Below are 13,206 nucleotides of genomic sequence, written 5' to 3'. Positions count from 1 at the left end.
CAAATTTATTAACATTCAATTAAAATATATTAAAAAAAAAGGAATCCTTAATTCTATCCTGAACGCGAGAACAATTGCATTCTGTACATTAAAGTCTAATAGGCAACAGTATATTTGATTATATTATTATGTGAATCACACTGTTAACTGAAAAGTTAACGGTTCTCGAACAATGAAACTCAACTCTCTCACGATGTAAGCGTGATTACACGCTCAGATTCTAATAATCTGGATATAACTAAATAGCGTCTTCCGCGAGAGCAATAATCACTAGCGTATGTTTAATTAAGTTTAGTAAAACAGCGTGCTTAGAATATATCGAAATTATCGGAACACAGTCGTCGTCGTCGTCGTCGTCGCGCGTACACGACGTAGTACACGTTAATGACAAGAAACTTAAGACAATTACTCGACACTTTGCATTCCCTACCAGCCGGGGAACGAAATGGCGTAGCCGCGTGATCTCCTTGAGCGGATCTTCAGAGAGTCATCCTGTAATTCCGGCGCCGAATATTCAATTACAGCCGCGCGAGCGCGCAATCTGCGAAGTGCGAATAGTTTCCGGAGAACCATCGAAAGTAATTACGTTATTGGCTCGTTCCTCCTCGTGTGCCGGTTCGGTCGTGCAGACTGAATCGCGTGCACTCGTGCCTCGCGCTCGTTTGGGTGTCGTGCGGCGCGATGCAACCTGCAAGCACCCCTCGCCGTTTGCATACGTCTCCTTCTCTCTCTCTCTCTCCCCCCCCCCCCCTTCCCCTCTCTCTTTCTCCCTCTTCAAGACCCCGCCTAGGTGCGGTTTCGCGTATTAAATTCTTGCAGCAACCCGCGGTACGCGATGCATGCACGCAAATTAGAAACATACCATCAGAGATGTACAGCTATGCGGAACGTAACTCGGCCTGACGACATTACACGACGTTAAAAAGTGACGAGGGGCAAGCCGGGCCTGACTGCCTTTACCGCCGCTTCTACCGCTTCTGCATATTTATGACGATAGCGACGGAGGCGACCGAAACGTGCTTTTTCACGTCGAGATGAATGAGAGAAAGCGGCGGATGCCGCGCCGTGTTCACGGCAATGAAATCCTCCGTTCCGCCGACGTGTAGAATGCGGCGTATGCGCATACCGCAAGACGACAGCATTAATTATCACGAGATTAGATTTGTAAGAAAAGTTTTAAAATGCGAAGCATCATTGACGAAAATATATTTTTTTTCCTCCGCAACAGCACGAAAGACGTTTATCGTGCTGCGCGATGTTGAAAGTAAGGAAATACGCGAGCTTACGATTTGTATTTTATTCCCGCGCTAGACGCAGTCGTATGCTTGACGGAGTGTGTCGTATCGCCGAGTGGAATATACGTCGATACATTTCTGAAAGTAAAATTCCTACAACGTGTGCTGCAAGCGCGGACACTGTGAGTGGCATTGAAAAACAAAAGTGCCGGCACAAGTAGGAAGACAAGTGGCCGCGACGTGGATGAGAAAGCTGACCGTCGCGAGATATGTTAGAAGTACGAGGTGCATTCAATTCTTGGAAATGCGTCGCCGTCCGCAGAACGGCGGAGCGGGGATGGAGATTCCGCGGAGTGCAAAGGGCGATTGAAAATGTTGGCGACGGTCCAACGGGAGAGGGACTCATCTTATTCGGGCTTCGTACACATGCTAAAAACGTCCCCTTATCTGTAATATTACTTCTACGAATACATTCGACAAGAATGTAATATCGGGAATATGTGAACAGGACAGTAGTAGAAACCAAGCTGTCACTTGCAAAACTCGAGATATAATATCTCGCTATAATGGCGCATATTGATGAAAATATGTTACACCGACGGAATTTAAATTATACAAAAGTTATCATACGCAAGCTTCCGATTATGATTCATTGATCGCAATTAATGTATTAAAAATGTCCTACTACATATTTAGATGAATTTTACGTACCGAAAGACACCGGTGCAAAAACTTTTCATTGTCAGATTTTTTTTACGCAACTCTATGCTCTTCGAATTTGAATAAGAGAAAGAGGAGCGATGTAAAATGTATCGCGTACGAAGGCGAAGAGCGGTTATGGCAATTCTAACTCGCAGTTTTATAATTATACGAAGAAATATGTTAGATCATATCTGGGAAAGTTCTCGCGTGTACGATGAGTGTCAAGCAAATTTGTAACGCCTCTCGGACAGGCGTCGTATCGTGCCGACCCGCCGTTTTAGAAAACCGATGCGGAGCCGGGCAGAAGCGGGGACAATTACGCCGTCCGCCGGCGCGCCGTGGCTAGTTGAAAAACTGTAACTTTACACGGCGCGTTAAGTACGTGTAACAACCACCCGCAATTATGCGCTAGGCGACAAACGTGTAAATAAATGTGCATCTCTATGCGTGCATATGTGCGCACGCTTCAGAGCGCGGGATGACTCACGAGTGTCCCAACTATTGTGCGCCTACGCAAAGCGAAGCGCATGACATACTGCAAAGTCAGTCCTGTGAAAGGTACAATGTTAAAATATCTAGGTACAGTTACTTGAATAATAAAATAGCCAGAGATACAGATAACGATACGTGCTACACGGGCTCTGTTTAGCGGCGTGCTCTGTACCGCAATCCTCTCCTTTCTTCTTTCTTCACTTGTACATGTTTACTTTAAACAAAAAAAAAAAAAAAAAACGCAAAAAAATACAATTACAGGAAACAAGTTTCTTTCGTATCTAAATAAAAATCTAATATAAATTACTTTGTAAACAGTTTAAAAATGAAAAAAGAAGAAAATTAAATTCGCCAGTTTTATAAAAATGTTTCGATAATTAGAAGAAATAAGATAAAGATAAACTCGTAACGGTACTTACATATTTAACAACGCGATGCTTATAGACTTACGCCATAATTGCGCCATAATTAAAATTGTGAATGGGAAGAAATTGAAGGTCACGCTGCGGTGAAAGTACAGCGATCGAGTGTACGATAAGTACGCTTGCTAATCAAAGATGAATGAAAGCCAGTCAAAGCGAATGTATTTTGTATTTAATATCCGGTTTAATCCCATATTTATTCCCATATTTATTCCCCGTTATAGCGTAATTGATGTAAATTTTTGAGAAACATGCAATTAACGCCCAATTATGAATAAAATTAAAATCCGGCGTCTTAATGTATGCTGAACATTACTGTCGTCATTTACTCAACTTGATTTGCATTGATTTAACTTGCAAAGCGACAAAGTTATTCCAACTCGAGATTAACTTCTACATATTGCCGTCATTATAAGCGTTGCTATCCAGCACTTTATAGCAAAACAGGATTGATTAGCACATTTAAAAAGTTATTAACAGCTATGCGGAAGGAGTGTAGTTTACTTTTCCTTATTTATGTTTTCATCGAGCCACCTGCGACGGCGAGATTACGCCTTCCGAAACAGGTTTTCATACCGCGTTCGCAGTGACATTCGCCGTTGTGGATCGCTGAATGTCTAGCCGCACGTAGAAAAGGAATCTCATTGCCTTTGTTGGCGCACCGGTGAAAGGGGCCGGGAGAGAAGGGGGAGGGTCGCTCGGGGGAGTCGAGATTATACATCAGATTCAGCGCACCGACGGGGGACGTCGTTGCCGATGCCACTTGAGCTCGAATCGTATCTAAATGTACCTCGTATATCAGAAATCGAACTGTTCCTCCGGTGCTCCGGCCAGGTTTACGTACGTCATTTCGTGGGATGGCCGCGCCGCGCTGCATCGTATGCCGCGCTACTCCGTCGCAGATGCGCCCCGACCGTTTCTCGTGCTTCGCGACATCGTGACAAGCCGCGTGTGGAGAAATTTTCCTCGCCTTCCTCTCCCCCCCTTGCGCCGTACGACCGACTCGCGGGACGTTTCGAGTATTTATGATAGGAATACAAGATGCGGCGGGAGATTCGCCGAGCGGATGAAACGTTAGTTCGCGTCACGACGCGTTATCAAGGCATTTCTATTGCCGCCGACGCGAATCCACGGCGAAGACAAAGTTCGTAATTCATGATTATCATTGCGATGAGAGTCGCCAGGTGTTCGCGCAACAAATCATTTTCTCGTGCATAAATACGACTTTTTACACTTTTTCCGTCAGAAGTGTCATTGAGATATTAAAATGCCAAAAATCATAATTTTAAATACCGTGGCGGTCACGTTTCATCAGTACATTTTAATAAATGGATTTCGCAGCGTTCATTAAGATTGCATTAGCACGAAGATTGAAGTAACGGTAACGCGTTGAAATGTCTTTACGTTTCTATTAGCAAATCCAATCTGTAGATGCTAACTTTGCATTAACTCCTGCATTATGAATTTTGATTAACGGTCAACGACGAATTTATGTATGAGCCGACAGATATCGATTTCTCTTGAGGCGCAAAATCCGGTGCACGCGATTCGCGTGTTTTTCACGACACGATGAGCGATGTGGGAACTCTAAGTGGTTAAACGAACGGTGAAAAACACTGAGCGACACTGTTAATGGATAGTAGTACGGTATACCAGCAGCCGGCATCTTTCCGCGGGCCGGACGTAACAAATACGCGCTTTAAAACGGCGGAATTGATCGGCATCGGGGAGTCGGCGCGATGCTTCACGCACGCCGTGCGTATATGCCCGGCTTCGCGGTAAATCGGTAAATTGCGCTTCGTGCCGATCGAAATAACGATTTCACGCTTTTCTAATTGGCCCCGGACAGAGGTCACAAATCATATCTCGAAGCGCGAGAGTGGAGAATCCTTTTGCTTTCTTAACCACCATCACTGTTATTATCCCGTCTTCCTCATCCCCGCCTCTCCCCTTTGCGTCCCACCCTTGTTTTCCCTACTTTAACGGATTCTGAGTCGCGCGGTTACGAAAGAGTTATCAGAGGATGGAAAAGAACGGGAAGCGGCGGGAAGCGTGGGTGGTGAGATAGGTAGATGGGAAGTTAAACAAAACACTCCGGATAAAGTTCTGTTGAAACCTACCAAGTGCTTTTTAAGACCCGACCGTGCGCCATTATAAACATTATAAGAAGTAAGTGGTACCTGTCCTCTGCGTACGAGCTCCCGGAAGCATCCAGGCATCCACGATCATAATGCGACGTACGCCTCGAGAGTCCACAATAAGTAACATCTTCCTATAATTTGAAGTTTCACGGGTAATTCGACCGCGGTCGGCCGCCGTAAAGAATCCATCTATGCCGTGGCCGCAACCCCGACCACAATCTCGCGCACTCGCCATTAAAAACAGGCAACGGCATTAGCCTGCACGGCCTCGTAAGGCGTGACCCGCTGATGGCGGATAATTGAATATCTTTAGCGCCTCTTTGAAGATCGACGCGCCGCGTTCCGATTCGTCCCGCTTCAGAAAATCTCCCTTCGTGTGCTCTTCCCTCTCGCAATCTCTCAAGTACCCTTCGGTATCCTAATGGCTTATTATGCGATCCCTTTTCAGCTGCGCGAGTTTTTTTTTTCAGCTTGACACGCGCGAATGTATTTTTTTTTATTAATACGTTTACGCGCGAGGCATCAACATTCATGTTTCTTTTCTCCGGTTAATCTACATAGCGTTGGATCTAAACTTTTATAAATGGCGGAAAACATGTTTGAAGTATCTCGCGATTCTAAAATATTCTATTAAATTATCTATTCTTTTATTATTATTATCTCTCATTTTTTCCCTGCTTTATTCTTCTCTCCCCCCGCCTCTCTCTCTCTCTCTCTCTCTCTCTCTCTCTCTCTCTCTCTCTTCCTTTTCTTCCTCACATCCAGCTTTGAGCAAGTTTTCCACGAGTCACGATCGAAGCTCCCGTCACATAGCGGAGATTAATTACGATTTAGCAAAGAGCGGATGACGTATGACGAGACGTGGGCGGAGTGCCTACTTCGTCGCTTATCGCGACGCGGGCCAATAACCGACGAAGAACATGGTATTCGCGGCGGCGAATGATAAACGCGCTGATCTATCAAAATTGTGGTCCCACCCGACAACGTCTATAGAATACCGAAATCACACGCATCGCATGTGAGTGACGTAACAGTGTACGCCACTTTGCTATTGACCAATATAAAGCTCGATTATAAAAATTTTTTTTAATCGTACGAGATTTCCAAATTAAAACATATCGCGCCAGGTAAATGTCGCGATAGTTGACGACAGTTAATTACACTGTAACGAATAAAACATTGACGAAACGATAATTTGAGATATCTCCGGGAGATTTTTCTAGGACGCAACATTCGACGCTGTAATTAATTTGGAATCGTTTTCTTTCTGTTTCAGGCGCGCTGTCGCAATCTCAGTTCCCCGTGTTCACGATCTACGCCCAGAAGAGCTGCCTGGCGGTGAAGCCCTGCGAACGCGCTTGGTGCATCGACAGAGTGCAGGGACACCGCCTTCAGGGTCACGCACGCAGGACCATGACCGCCTCCTCGAGGCAGCACTGCCTCGAGCTGTGCCTCGGCGAGCGAGACTTCCTGTGCCGGTGAGTATCAACATGTGTTTCTCTCGTACGTAGGTAGCATAAGAACCGTCCGATTGCTCGTTTTCCACCGACCTGCTTTTCTATCCGCTCCGTCGCGGATGCGATGCCGGTGAAGTAAAAGGACGAATCCGCTCGTCGTAATATTCGTCGTCGCGAATCGGTACGCAGAGGGAACGCCGGCTCGAGTAGTCTCCGTACGCTCCAATGCGTTTTCCAGTTATTGGATTCTTGGACCAGCTAGAGGACGTTACACTACGCTCTCCTATACTTTCTCAGACATGAACCGTATGTCTGGATGTCTCGCGCGAAAGGAAACGACGAAGAGTACGCGAGAGGATTTAGAACGAGTCAATCTAGTAAAACTGCTCTGTTTAACTCTGCGTGTTGCACAGAAAATGTCTTTGAGAAAGAATTTTCTCATCATATAAGCGGGATAACGGTACTTGGATCATTTTGAATTTTATTACATTGCGAGCAACGATATGAGAAATTATTATTAAAAGAGTATAGAAATATATTCCATGTAATATTTTCTTTAGGAATAAATTAGCGGAAGCGGATTGCAAGAAAATAAAAAATTAATTAAATTTTGTGAAAAGCAATTATCTTTTAAAATACTTTTATTTGAATAATTGATATGTTAATAAATACTGAAACAAAAAATTATCTAGATTCAATAAAAAACGTTTATATTAAAAATATACTGCAGTAATTTATTTTATTTAGCTTTTATCTGCACATTATTATTACATATTTGTCGCACTGTTGTGCGATAAACACGTAGTAATAATGCTGGATAAACAGCAACTTTTCGGCATTATTAATCTACGCGCGTGTATAAAGCGTAATAAAATGTAATAAAACATTTTGATCGCAAGAGAAATAATGACGCTCGTGTCATTGCGTTTAATTCTGATAAATACACAGTGTGATATAATATTGCGCCATACCACCGACGCTGATATGTAGCGTAACGGCAGATGAAAATTTTATTGTCGAAGAATTTGAATTTTTATCGTCGAATGCATTCAGGACGCGCGAATAATGAATACGAAACAACTGCATCATTAATGCGGATAATTTCTTTATCAATATCACATTAAACGTTTATTATCGACCGCGTTGCAATATCCTACAATGTAATAACAGTGATTAATTTCGATCACGCCTCTCGATCATATTTCAAAATTTATGGACCATCTTCATCGTGTAACGATCGAAGTGGTTGACAGAAGAATACGATATATGCGACTTTAGTAGCTAACGAACCAGACGATATACGCGCGCCGCACACATCGTTTTATTGTCGAGTGTGGGTGACGTTTAATTCCGCATTAACAAACGCGTCCTTGTTGCAGATTGCTCGCCTCGTCGCGCCGATCTTATTTATCGTACTGTGTAACGGCGCGTAACCAGATGCAATAACGCGTATCGCGGTGTCCTTATTGCGCGCGCTTATAAATAATGTAGTTCCGCGTGGAACTCCCTGATCGCGCGGTTCGTACGCGTTTAAACGTTGGTGGTATCCGGAGCGTAATGACCGATGCACTTTCATTACTTCTACAACGAACGAACGCGAGCGGAGCCGAACGGATGAGAAGCTCGCTGGGAAGGAAAATAGAGGTACAGAGTGACGCGAGCATCGAGTTACTTTACGGCACACAATAATATTGCATTTTAATTGCTCTCTTTCACGTGCGCCGCCACGGCGAACTGTTCCGATCGTGGCGATGTTATATCAACTATTTCGCGCTCGCTCGTACAAATTATGCATGTGAAAATCGCGTGAAAAAGCGGCGTCCCGCCGCAACAATGATGGCGCGACGGATGGAAGGGGGGCGTTTCGTATTCATGCGTACCAATTACGCGGTGTTACGCTCTTCTGGTAATCAGATTTATTCGTACGCCGAAATTCGCGAATTTTGCTTTCCCCGCACGAAGTGCGCGCGCGCGCGCGCAGTTTTGCATTCCCTTTGATACATAAGTTGGGCGTATCAACGTATATATATTTTCCAATGCCGCGTTCTCACTCGCCCAACGTCTTTCTAGTCTGTGAAGAGGCGTTTTTATACGCTCATCGTTATTGCCAATTCTCTTTCTTCGATCGTTATCGCCGGTACAAGTAAGCGTCTAGACAAGAATGATTTCTTGTGCCGCGATCGACCGTTAGACACTTAGCGATTTTTCCCGCGGAAGTAATGATTATCGGTCTGGAGGCTTTCTACGATTCACTATATGTTGATTTATATGCTAATCCGCGCAGCCCATCTATCAATTATACGGCGCTCTTGATCTGTAATTACATTCACCTTTGAAACGCGACTTTTACCACACGTCGCGGCGAGCGCCTGATTTTTGCTCGCTTTAAAGCACTCTTTGAATGCGCCAGGCATTTTGAATGGGACACGTGCTCGATGCAATAGCTCATGTGTGCGGAAAAATCGACTTTTCTTTTTTTTTTCTCTGAGTTAAGTTGAAGCACGCCTATCGAATTCACCGCACCGCTCGTGCCATGCTGTTCGATTCGTATTACATAACATTGCGCATTACATACGTTTTGCGGTACTTTCCTCGCTCCTTATTAAAACTCCTCCGTCAATTTTGTCTTGTAATAAAATTTGATAGATTGATTTTATCGAATGTCAGGACATTAGACACTTTTTCATTGATCAAGCATGCGGAAGACAACGGGTCAGCGCGTCTTCCGATTTCGATAGAGAGTGGCGTTGCATTTATGCGGTATCACGCCGACGCGTCAAGGTTCGCGTCCGTGAGGCGAGCGTGCCGGGTGAATGTGCACACCTTGAAAGCCTCCAAAGCGAAAGGTCTCTGCCAGCTGTTCTCTCGCAACGACCCCCAGAGCTGTGCCTCGGTGTCGACCCGAGACAGGGTCGAAAGGTCCTCCGCCAGGCGGAACCGTATCAAAAGTGGTATAACTATGCGTTTTGAGATCCTCGATATTTGAGGAAACCGTGGAAAAGAGAGCGCTGGCGTGAATATATGCATGAACGACCCAACTGCCAAAGCAAATTTCTTCAACAAGCGCGCCTTCGGCATTTCCGGGTGGCAAAACATAATCCGCTTGATCTCCGGAGAAATAATGCGATGCGAAAAATAGCGACAAAGCGAACGGCCTCTCCGTTTAACGTTCCGATTCTCGCGGTAAAGTTAGATCATAAACATATATTTAATTGCGGTTACGTCCTTTAATCCGATTCAATGCGCGGGAAGCATGATCAGGCAGCGTACGCCACGCGGAATTCGGTCAAATAATTAGCGTTAATTTATTTCGGTACGATTTATTATGAATTGTGCGCGACGTTAATATTAATTGGCATTGCTAATTGAATAGGGGAATAATAATTATTTGATACACGCGCTCGTTCCGCAGGAGAGCGAGAGAGAGAGAGAGAGTGAGGAGGAGGAAGGGGGGAGGGAGGTTGTTTAATCGCGAGCATCCGTATTCATAAACACCGCGGAATAATTCGGCGCGAGAGCTCACAGCGATATCGACTGGAATCGTATAAATCGAGCGCGCTATCGGATTGAGGCGATCGGCAGAAACGTGCGCGCGGTCCCGCCGCACGGCAAAGGGGAACAACAATGAAACATTTATCCGCGAGATAATGCACGGCGAGATAATGCACGGATTCAGAGATCATTGCGCGAGTGGAGGCGCATCCTTAGGGTTCGCATAATCTCCCTCGCTATAACCCGTCTAACCTGGGAGGTCAACGCCGTGTAGCGGCAGAAACACTTAGGAAATTACATAAATATATACTCTGTCGTTCGGGAAAAGTCGGAACGGTAAGGAAGAGAGCGCAGGATGGTGACCCTCGCGCGCCTTCGACATCCAACGCGGAAGAAATCGCGGGAAGGAAGTTGGCTGTTTCATTAAATGTAGATAAATCTCCGCTGCCGCATCCTCCGCGCGCGGCGCGGCTGCAATTGTTCGCCTGTACCGCTGCTCGCGGATAATCAAGAGAACCCGGCGCGGCATTACGTTATATTGCGCAACAATGCGCGCGTGTGATCGCGAAGACCAGCGCGCGGACATTGTGGTGCTCCGGTTGTCTCGCATGAAGTAAGACCTTGTACTCGCTAAAGAAGCGCCGATGAAGATCGCATTAACATTCCATGGGAACGGTATTCCCGCTGTACAATCGCCTGATTAGACATTGTCGGCGCTCCGCGGCGGAATTCTTTCACGGGAACGCCTTGATTTCCGACGAAGGCGCTTCATCACGCGGAAACATCCTCGCTAACGTTCGAACTATGACCCGCTGCGGTGATTAGCGCTCGCTGTATTGCAATTTAGAATATGTATTCACGCTCATCATTAATAACGGTTAATACGATTCACTTTTTATTATTTTCCATTTTCGTTTCATTAGCAGAGGCTAGAGGCGAATTTTATTTCCGTGAAATATGTTCATATTTTACAGGATTCTTTTTCAATGATTTTTATTCCCTTCTATCTCGATATAATTTTTTAAATAATTACTGATTCAATAATTAATTTTCAATATCCTTTCGTTTCTCGACAAGTATTTCATTATACTCTAGCTTCTACCGCTTACAAAAAATGTAATTTTATTCGAATCATTTTCCATACACAAAAATATATCTTTTGTGCGATTATCAGAACCGAAGAGATCTCTTAGAGCCGATCAAAGTACGAAAATGATACAATCGAAAGCCTATTGCGGAAGCAGATACAATACTTATATTTCTTTTGTCCGATGCATTGGTGATTTGTTGCGAGCAGATAGTAAAGACTGAGCGCATCTCGAGTGATGTGCTCCAGATGAGTGTGTACCGGAGAACCGCGTTTGAGCGCAGAAAGGAGAATAGGAAGAACGAGAAAGAGGGAAGGCGGGAGCGAGGAAGGGAGAGAGAGAGAGAGAGAGAGACTGAGATCGTTGTGCACGCTTACGACCGTCGGGACTGGTCGGGCGATCGATCAAACGCGAATCGGTCGTTCGAGAATCGTTCTGCTGCTACAGGGGGCTCGAACCTGGGCGATGGCTGTTCACGGGAGATAGATTATTACTGCCGGTACGCCGTATCGGCGTTCCTTGTTACCGGGTAATGAGTTTATTGTTTAAGAATCACGCCACGGAGTTACATGTGCTGCAATCAATTACAATAATGTAATATAATCGTAGCAAGGTCCCGTGGCGCGCGGTGTATAATGAGGTCTCTTCCCCCCCTAATGAGAGTATTGGTTCACAAGAGGTGGTCGCACAGTCTAGGCACGTACACACGTACCGGCGTATATGCGAATAACACGCGTGTAAGTACAGTAAGATGCACGTACGATACCGGCGTGTATCGTACGTGCATCCACGTACCTTCTGCATGCGTGCGTGCATAAGGCGAGGCGGAATGCGACTGTGAGAGAGCCGGCGGAGAGATTCGCGCCAACTTTCGCGTGCGCGGGGGCGCGAGTTGTAAATCTCGGGGAAAAGTTTAGCCGCGCGCGCGAGTGCCGGGCGCCCAGATAAAAACTTGCGAGAAGTTTGCGACGAAAAATTCGAATCCTACGTCGGCGGAGGCGGCGAAGGTTCCCCCGGAAATCATTAATCTGGCGCGTCACATCGGACATAGCTTGAGCGAAGAATCCCGGAAACGGCAGACACGAAATTCCTTTTATCTCCGGGGTTAGCTCCGGCGATCCGGGAATTCAGACAATTTGCATTGCTGATAATTGTACGGAACTCTTATTCGCCGTGACGGCACGACGTCGCACTTGAGCGTTCCTAAGTAGCTGATATCCAGGTAGCCGTTATTATTATTACGTGGGCTCTTTGGCCCGTAAAATCCTGTGGATTTGCACATTTGCTCTTTGACATCTCCCTTGCGCGTTCAAATCGAATTCCGCGAACGAACGGACGACGACTGCTCGAAAGACGAAGCTGGCGAGAGGAAGAGCACTTACGCGCCATGACTGCGCCGAAGTGCCGGGTGACAAACTTCCCGCAAAAAAAAATTAACGTTTTGAAACGGAACGGCGTCGAGGACACTACAGCATGAATGAGGCTGGCTCCGGCTTTTGTCCCACGAAGTCGAGTATCGGGATTCGTTGAGGGAAAAGCGGTCTGAGCAATAAGAGAACGTTTGGAATGCAAGCTGCGAAGCGGCCGGAATGATCCGAGTATTCTTGGCCCGACAGGAGGACGAAAATGTGCGCGCCACGCCTGCCACACTGATTGTGACATAATCAGAAAGAACAGTAGCGGCGAATTACGCGAGTTTCTTCCTTTGATGCTTCTATTCTAAATATTATATTTAAAAGTTTTAAATTTAATATTATACAATATAATATTTACTCTTTTATAATACCATATCATATATTACATTTAAAGTTTTTATTTATATTAAACTGTATGAATTAAATAAATCTTTAGTCAGTTTATTTACTTTTCAAAAAAATCAATTAGAATAGAAATGGCATAAATTTTGAACAATTATTTAAGAGATTGAAACTGCGGTTCGAACTTCTTCGTCTTTATTTTACTTATTTATTGAATAACTTTGGAGCAAGTGAAAAATTTAATCATTCGTTATAATATAATGTTAAACATATTACGTGATACCAGGAAAAGTATTTGTTCCAAAGTTGTCTGATTTTATCGATGCTATGGCGATACATAGAATTTGCTGATATTCTCGAAGTAAAAGCAAAGTGCTTTTATTCAAACGAACTACTAGTCTCTCGCTCAGTGAGTCTTTT

General features: G+C 45.0%; 2 protein-coding genes across 4 annotated transcripts in view; one reads left to right on the top strand and one right to left on the bottom strand.

Annotated features, from left to right (window-relative positions):
• Window positions 1-13,206, bottom strand: part of LOC105677049 (autophagy-related protein 16-1) — a 260,615-nt gene that overhangs the window by 52,469 nt on the left and 194,940 nt on the right. The window lies entirely within an intron of this gene.
• The window catches only part of LOC105677048 (uncharacterized), a 278,448-nt gene that overhangs the window by 219,479 nt on the left and 45,763 nt on the right, over window positions 1-13,206 (top strand). For all 3 annotated transcript variants that reach the window (XM_012375378.2, XM_067357540.1, XM_067357541.1), the window contains one exon: window positions 6,269-6,470. In XM_012375378.2, the coding sequence (XP_012230801.1) occupies window positions 6,269-6,470 (202 nt within the window). The remainder of the gene's footprint in view (window positions 1-6,268; window positions 6,471-13,206) is intronic.

This window comes from Linepithema humile, chromosome 6, assembly GCF_040581485.1.
Source record: "Linepithema humile isolate Giens D197 chromosome 6, Lhum_UNIL_v1.0, whole genome shotgun sequence".
Lineage (NCBI taxonomy): Eukaryota > Metazoa > Arthropoda > Insecta > Hymenoptera > Formicidae > Linepithema > Linepithema humile.
Note: the sequence above shows the minus strand (reverse complement) of the source record. Positions and strands in the feature narration are given on the sequence as shown.